The sequence below is a fragment of the Hemicordylus capensis genome, chromosome 4, assembly GCF_027244095.1.
Source record: "Hemicordylus capensis ecotype Gifberg chromosome 4, rHemCap1.1.pri, whole genome shotgun sequence".
Lineage (NCBI taxonomy): Eukaryota > Metazoa > Chordata > Lepidosauria > Squamata > Cordylidae > Hemicordylus > Hemicordylus capensis.
Window position 1 is genome coordinate 85,785,686 of NC_069660.1, and position 7,197 is coordinate 85,792,882.

At 43.6% G+C, this 7,197-nt stretch overlaps 1 protein-coding gene across 1 annotated transcript; it reads left to right on the top strand.

The window, feature by feature from the left end:
• Positions 1-4,223, top strand: DYNLT4 (dynein light chain Tctex-type 4). The gene is made up of 2 exons (XM_053250417.1): positions 1-133; positions 3,415-4,223. The coding sequence occupies exon 2, from the start codon at positions 3,440-3,442 to the stop codon at positions 4,139-4,141; it is 702 nt and encodes a 233-aa protein (XP_053106392.1). The 5' UTR covers positions 1-133; positions 3,415-3,439; the 3' UTR covers positions 4,142-4,223.
• The last annotated feature ends 2,974 nt before the right edge of the window (positions 4,224-7,197 follow it).

The following is a 7,197-nucleotide window of genomic DNA, read 5'->3' on the forward strand; positions in this document are numbered from 1 at the left end:
CAAGCCCGAGCAAGCTTTAGTAAGATAATGGGTATGAAAAGAGCTTCAGCAGCCTGCCTCCAGCTCCTGGATCCAGCATAACTCACCTTCCAGCTAACCCACCGGCCTTTGTGGGAGGCTGCATTGTTGCCAGGTAAGGTGAGCCGAGAGGCAACAGCATGGAGGGTACACAATCACACCTCTTACTGACTGAGCAGGGCCGTCAGCTCTCGCTCTCAGTTCACTGTCTTGTATGCTCTCTTAAAGGGTTTGCACAAGATCTCTTATGTGGATTAATTACATTTAAGCACATTCTAGTCATCCACTTAAATAATAAAAACTGAAGGAAGTGCATGCATATTTTACACCCTTTCAAAGAGTGTTTCAAAATAGCAGGAGGGCAGTTATATGTTTGGAATAATGAAAAAACTCCTGGTTAGTGAATGTGGACTAAAATATAAAGATTAATGGGGGATTGTGTTCCCCTTTGCTGTGTTTTATTGCTATGTTTTATAAGCCCTGGTTGTTTGAATAAAAGTGTGTAGGTCAGTTAAAAATGAATCAGTCTTTATGTTACTGTAAGTGATCATGAGAGCATTCCCTGCAATGCAACCAGCTATTCTAATCCCAACACTATATTAATTTAAATCCGTAACCCACTCTGTGTACAGAGCTCAGGGCACCTGGAACAAGAGCACAAACTGTTGATGTAAGGTAATCACTAGATTTAAAATTACAATTAAAATGGTACTTTTATAATCTTGCTAAAATTGACCCTTTTATAGCAGTGGTGTTTATTAGCACATGTGTGATCTTTGGCACACACCGGCATTCAGTTTCATGTATCTTGTGCTTATTTCCAGAGAGGTCACTGCATTCATCTGTTGCATTCAACCACATTCAGCCAAGAGGCTTACAGCACCATAAAGACTCACAGTTATTTTAGCAGAAACCTTTGTGGACTACAGTCCACTTCATGCATCTGATGAAGTGGACCATAGTCCATGGACGTCCATTACAATAAACGTGTTAGTCTTTAAGATACCACAAGCTGCTTAGTTGTTTTTTGAATTTCTTGCTTGCAGTCTCAACAAAAAATAACTGGAGGAGGCTCAGAAACCATTTTGCAGCTTTTTCCCCCAGCCCCTCGTCACCCGTGGTTTTTAAGTCTGGCAATAGCTCATTTATTCCTTTCTTTGATGTTTTTCTTAAACGTTCACTTCTTGGAATCTGGAGTCATGAACTTTTGGAAGCATCTCAGTATTCATGTATAAAATGTGAGATCATTTTGCAGCCTTTTGGGTTAAAGGTCTAACTACCCATTGCAGTAGCAAGCTCAGGTCTGAAGGGTCAAATTTAAATTCTGCAAAGCAGCCAGTTGGGATGCATTTTCAACCAGAGAAACAGCGGACAGGAGGGGTGTATGGAACCATTCCCCCATTTCTTGTTTCACATGCACTCCTCACAACTTCTTCCCACAGCCACTTTCACGAATATGACAAATATTTATATATTGCTTTTCAACAAAAAGTTCCCAAAGAGAAATAAATTTATTTCCCAAAGAGAAATAAATAAGATGGATCAGACGGATCAGACATTCTTTCAGACGGATGTTTTTCATACCTCAGAGCCTGACTGGGAGAAAAGTGGCTGGGAAGAAGGAGTCAGAGGTGGGAAGTATTGAGTCTATCTGACCCCCTCTGCTTTATTATTGGGGTGTGGGTGTGCCCTGCCCAATTATGCCCCCTTGAGGCAGCTAACAAGGTTAATCAAGCCATAAATCTCATAAACATTTAACACACACAAAATAGAAGCAAAAAATAAAAATAAAAAATAGCTACCCCCCAAAAAAAGTTCAGCCCAGTTTCCCAGGGGCAAGCAATTCTATATGGATGCCACTACTGAGAAGGTGCTGTCCCAGGTACCTAGCCACTCAGTGCTTGGATTACAGGGGGCCTGGTGAAAGCCTAGCCCCTTTACCTTTTTTAGCTACTGTTTTTAGAAGGCTACATGGGGCATGAATTGGCTAAAATTGAGTGGACTTAAAGGGTAGAGCTTGTGGATTTAATTTATGCCCCTCTACACCCCTACCCCATGATTTCAGCACTGCACCCACTGTCCTTTGTCCAAGTCCAGTCTTAGAGCAAATGGTGTCCCTGGCAATCCTCCTTCATTTGCTCAGCTGCAGAGATGCTATGCCAACCTGAATAGGGACAGTTACAATCTGCTGCTAAATATAAGACAGCCACCACTTTAAAAGGTTCCTGTTGGTGGTTTGTTCTCAAGGAAAAAGAGAAACACCATTGTTTCAGTAAAATCTAAAATCAGGACATAAACTGCTGGATCTCTTGCTGTCCGCCCCTCTTCAATGAAACTGTTTTAGAACAAGAAGTGGTTGCATTTGGAACAGCTGTGAAGAGTCTATGGCACAAGTTTCCCAGACATCTCTCTAGAGACCTTTGCTGCCCTGTGGAATGCAAAGTGTCCTGGGGAAGGTAAATAGCAAAGAGGCAGGAAGCATAAAATATGAGGCAGGGATGGTACAGGCTGAGTGGTGTATATCATCTACACCAAAATACTGCTGCAAGACTTGGACATAGAAAAACAACAGATAATGCCTTTAGGCTAGGAATGCAACAGGAAAGAAGAGGGGACCCTGAACACAGACCATTTCAGCATTTGAGAGGGGCCCCTCCTTTCTGAGGGCTAGTATGCTTATCTTCTTCAAAAGCGATTGCTACTGATTTCACTGTATGTATTCATTCATTCATTCACTTTATATACCGCCCTTCCTAAAGTGGCTCAGGGCTGTTGGGATGAATACATGAGTAAACAAATATATCTTGAATGCATTTACTGGTATTCAAATTCCAAATATATTATTTCAAAATGAGACCCCATAAAATCAAAAGCTCTTAGGTGCTGAAGACCAGGCCATGTTCACATCCCTTGCATGTTGTTTTCCAAATGTATACCATCATGGAAGAGGATTGCCTAGGTAATTATAATAGTCTACTCCCTTCTAGTCACTGAATGTGTTTTATTAACATGCCCCAGCAAAAGATTAGTTTCACAGAAGTCAAAGTGGTCTTCTGCATGTGGGATTATTTATGGATGTATATACACACACCTTGATGTGCAGATTATCACCGCACGTTATCAGCATAATGGTCCAGCACACTTCGGAAACAGTGGTAACTTGAGAACCACTTGAAAAATAAAATAGATTGCTGATACTAGATGGCCATTACAATCACTGTATCTGTCCTCTCTTGTTATGGGTATTGCAAACACTTTCGGGTGGAAGGTGAATGCCAATCAAGGAATATTCTTGTTGACAAACTCTTGATCCAATTAACAAAGAAAGTGTAGCTTGTGGGAGAATCTTGGTCCCAGCCAGTAATAACAACAAATCAGTATTATTTTTGTTCTTAGTGTCCCAGGGATTGACTGCTTTGGTATGGCGCTGTCCCAGGAAGCTCTGACCAAGATCAACCTGACAATGGCCTCGGAGGGCACAGATTCCACCCATTTGAAGGCAGGGTCACTCTTGCTCTGCCAGAACTCTCAGTCTACAGACATGGCACCCAGGCCACTGCTGCATCTGCAGAGTACTGAAGAAAAGAAGGCCCCCCTCCCACCATCTCGGAGAAGCTCCATCATGAGCATCCTCAATGCCCCATTTTCCAGCAGGAGGAATTCGCTGGCTGTTGGGAGCAGGCGTCTCTCTGTTGGGCCCTGGATGCATTGTGGCAGAGTGAGCTTCTCTGGGCTGCCAGTCTTTGAACCCATCCGGGAGACACATTATGAGAACACCTACAGGACCCATCCAGATGAAGGCTGTAAGTTTAATGTGTTTCAGACTCAGCAAGTTCTCCAGTCAGTTCTGGCCAGCCACATCAGTGATGCCAAATACAACCCTGTAAACAGTGGGCAGTTGGCCCAAAACTTGTCAGACCTCATCCGGAACAGAGTCAAAGACCTGGCCCCACCTCGTTACAAGCTGGTGTGTAATGTCTTCCTGGGCCAGCAGGCCAACCAGGGTCTGCACATTGCCAGTCAGTCCCTCTGGGATGTGGAGAATGACAACTTTGCTTCTGCCACATTCACCAACTCATCACTCTTTGCTGTTGCCACAGTACATGGAATATATTTTGAATGAGCCACTTCTTCAGAGTTCTAAAAGACCCCTTTACCTAGTCTGGAATGATCGCCTAGCTAGAAATAAACATCAAGTATCCTAATGTTGTTGCCTGTATTTAATTAAAGCTAATTGTGATCTTCACTATTTGCCAGATGAAAAATAAGTATGCATATTTTACATTAACAGAATAGTAGGGTAGTATGTAAATAATGTGAGTAAATCTACCTCTCTCCCTTAGAGTCTGGTGACTGACATAATCTATTAGATTTGCAGGCAGAGGGTAGCTTATGTTTAAGTTGTACATTTTCCTACACCAAGATAGCACATCTTTTTACATTAGATATAGGTCTAATATTGTCTAGTGTCATCCAAACTAGGACAATGATTTGAATCTAAAGTACTGTGAGCAGAAGAGGAGGTGGGAGGCACTATCACTGTTCTACCAAGGCTTTCACAGTTCCATAACAGATAGGTTCTATAGCAATTCTCATGCTATGCTATGCTATAATCCACTTTTGATGTTTTCCCACTTTTCTCATACAACAGTCTAGTACAAGGGTTCCCAACTTTGGGAAACTTGGGTCCCCAGATGTTGCTGGACTACAATTCCCATCACCCCCCAGCCACAATATCCAAAGGGCATGGTGCTCGGTGATGATGGGATTTGTAGTCCAACATCATCTGGGGATCCAAGGTTAAGGAACCCTTGGTCTAGTAGGTGGGGTGAAACGGCCATCCTTCAGTGAGTGGCAGGCACCTTTTAGCTCTAACCTTCTAATTTTCCCAAATTTCAAAACACTATATATCCTTACAAAGTTGTTAGATCTTGTGCTATGACCAAAACAGTTATCTATAAAAGAACTCAGTAGCGGCTCATCCTAAGGAGCCGGGGGGGGGGATGGGACCAAAAGAGGCCACTTGGTTGGCTTCTCTCTCACCCAACCCGACGGCCACACTGCCTGCAGGCTGGCCAACTGTCTACCTAATGAATGTCCAGCCTGCAAGCAGCAGGTTGGGTCATGGTTTGAACTGTAGTAATCTTGAGATTTGGGCGATTGTATCCAGCATGAATTTTCTGAAGGGATCATGAAGTTACTTGAAAACAGGCTTACAAAGACAACATTCAAACTAGATGTGTTGGTTTTCCATGTGGGTGTGCTTTGGGCAATTTGTCTCCGAGCAATTACTGAATGCTCCAGAACAATCAGTCCAGCAATTCACAAGAGGAAGCTCCATGAGGTGTGTGTTTGGGGAAGGCGTGTGGAGGATATAGACAATCTCAGAAGACTGCTGAGATTGTTAGGAAAGTTGTTAACCCATTTTAATAACTTTTCACAGAAACCACACCCCAACCCAGAAAAGGCCCAATTAGTTTGCTGCAAAATAACCACCTTCCTAATCTGAAAACATTTGGCAACACAGACAGAATAAAAGCCACAGTCCTCTGCATGCTTGCATGGGAGGAAGACACATTGGACTTACCTCTCAAGCATTAAGTCTACAAATTAATAGCTTCCTTCTTTGGCGACTGAATGAATACTGAAGTAAGCTTTTTCAACTAGGCTTCTTGTTACCAAAACAAGGAAGAAACTTGCCATAATTCATTGGTGTAGGGTAATTCATTTAAACACAGGCGTATTTCGCCTATTGCCTAAAGCTGAGGCTGACCGGTGGGGTGGGGGGGGACTCAATCCAGTTTATAAACAGTCAGGTGTCAACAACAAGCCCCCATCATCACTCCTCTCCATTTCTTACACCAGCTGTCCTATTTTTTGCATGGACACAGTTCTTGCTTTGCTAAGCCTCTGATGACAGCCCCTAAGGAAGCATATGTCAGAGCATGCCCCCGTCACACACACAACACACACCCCTATACGTCAACCCAGAGGGGATTCCTTTGTGCTCACACCAACAATAGCAACAAAACAAGAGAATAGAGGCAGGTGCAAGCAACAAGCAGCAACCAAGAAAGTTGTGTGGGATCAGGGAAATGTTAGATTAGTGAACTAACTGGAGAAGAAAACATCAGGGATCAGAACAGGAAAGCAAGATGTTAATCAAGCATCATTATAAAGCTGAGAAGACTCCAGTTCCACACTTAGGCCACATTGAGACATAATGCCAAACCATAGGTAAACATACCAGAGGTTCGAGTTTGTGGTCATCTGAATGCGTGAAACTGTGGTTTCATCACCCAACCATGGCTCTTTTTTTGAACCCAAACCTGAATTTGCACCTTTGGTTTGTAGTGAGTTTTGCTGCTAAAATCTCGGGTTCCAAAGGGCCATTGTTTCATCCAAATGCCATCACAGCCTGAGTTTTGTTCTCTAGCTCCTCCTGAAACCATAGCTGTCTTTCTCCTCCTGCCACTGCTTAGCAACAGGGATGCCACGCCCCTGCAGCTCCTGCATTTAAAGAGAAAGAAAAATATCTGTGAATGCCTGCTTTCTGCTGTGTTTCATGGGCCCTCCTTGTCCATCCCCAATAAAAGGATAGGAAGTCAAGACAGGGACAGCAAGAGAGGTCTCCAGCAATTCAGGACTGCAGTGATTTGTGTACAAACATATAAGCCCTGGTAACACAAGAAATTGAATGAGTGTGGTGTAGTGGTTAGAGTGTTGGACTAGGACCAGGGAGACTTGAGTTCAAATCCCCAATCAGTCATGAAACTCACTGAGTGACTCTCAGTCAGTCACATATCTCTCCGCCTAACCTACTTCACATGGTTGTTGCAAGGATAAAAACAACCATGTACACTGCTCTGGGTTCCTTAGAGGAAGAGCAGGATACAAATAATCATAATAAATTACTAACAAGAATATACACGTTCCCCACAAAGAGCATATATGCCAGGTCATTGTGGGGTAGTAATGTGCCCAGACTGGTCTGGAGGCCATTCTACAGGCCTCCGGACCGGTCCATACATGGGCGGTTTGGGGTCCCTTTAAGGGTGGGGGAGGGTTTACTTACCCCTCCTGCCACTTTTCCCCCTCCGGCACACGTATTCTCATTAGTAATTGGGGCAGCAGGATACCTCCCTGCTGCCCCTTTCCCCGCTTGGCTGCAAAAGGCTG

Excerpts from the sequence above, each read along its gene's own strand:
- DYNLT4 (XM_053250417.1), top strand. The coding sequence starts at position 3,440 with ATGGCGCTGTCCCAGGAAGCTCTGACCAAGATCAACCTGACAATGGCC.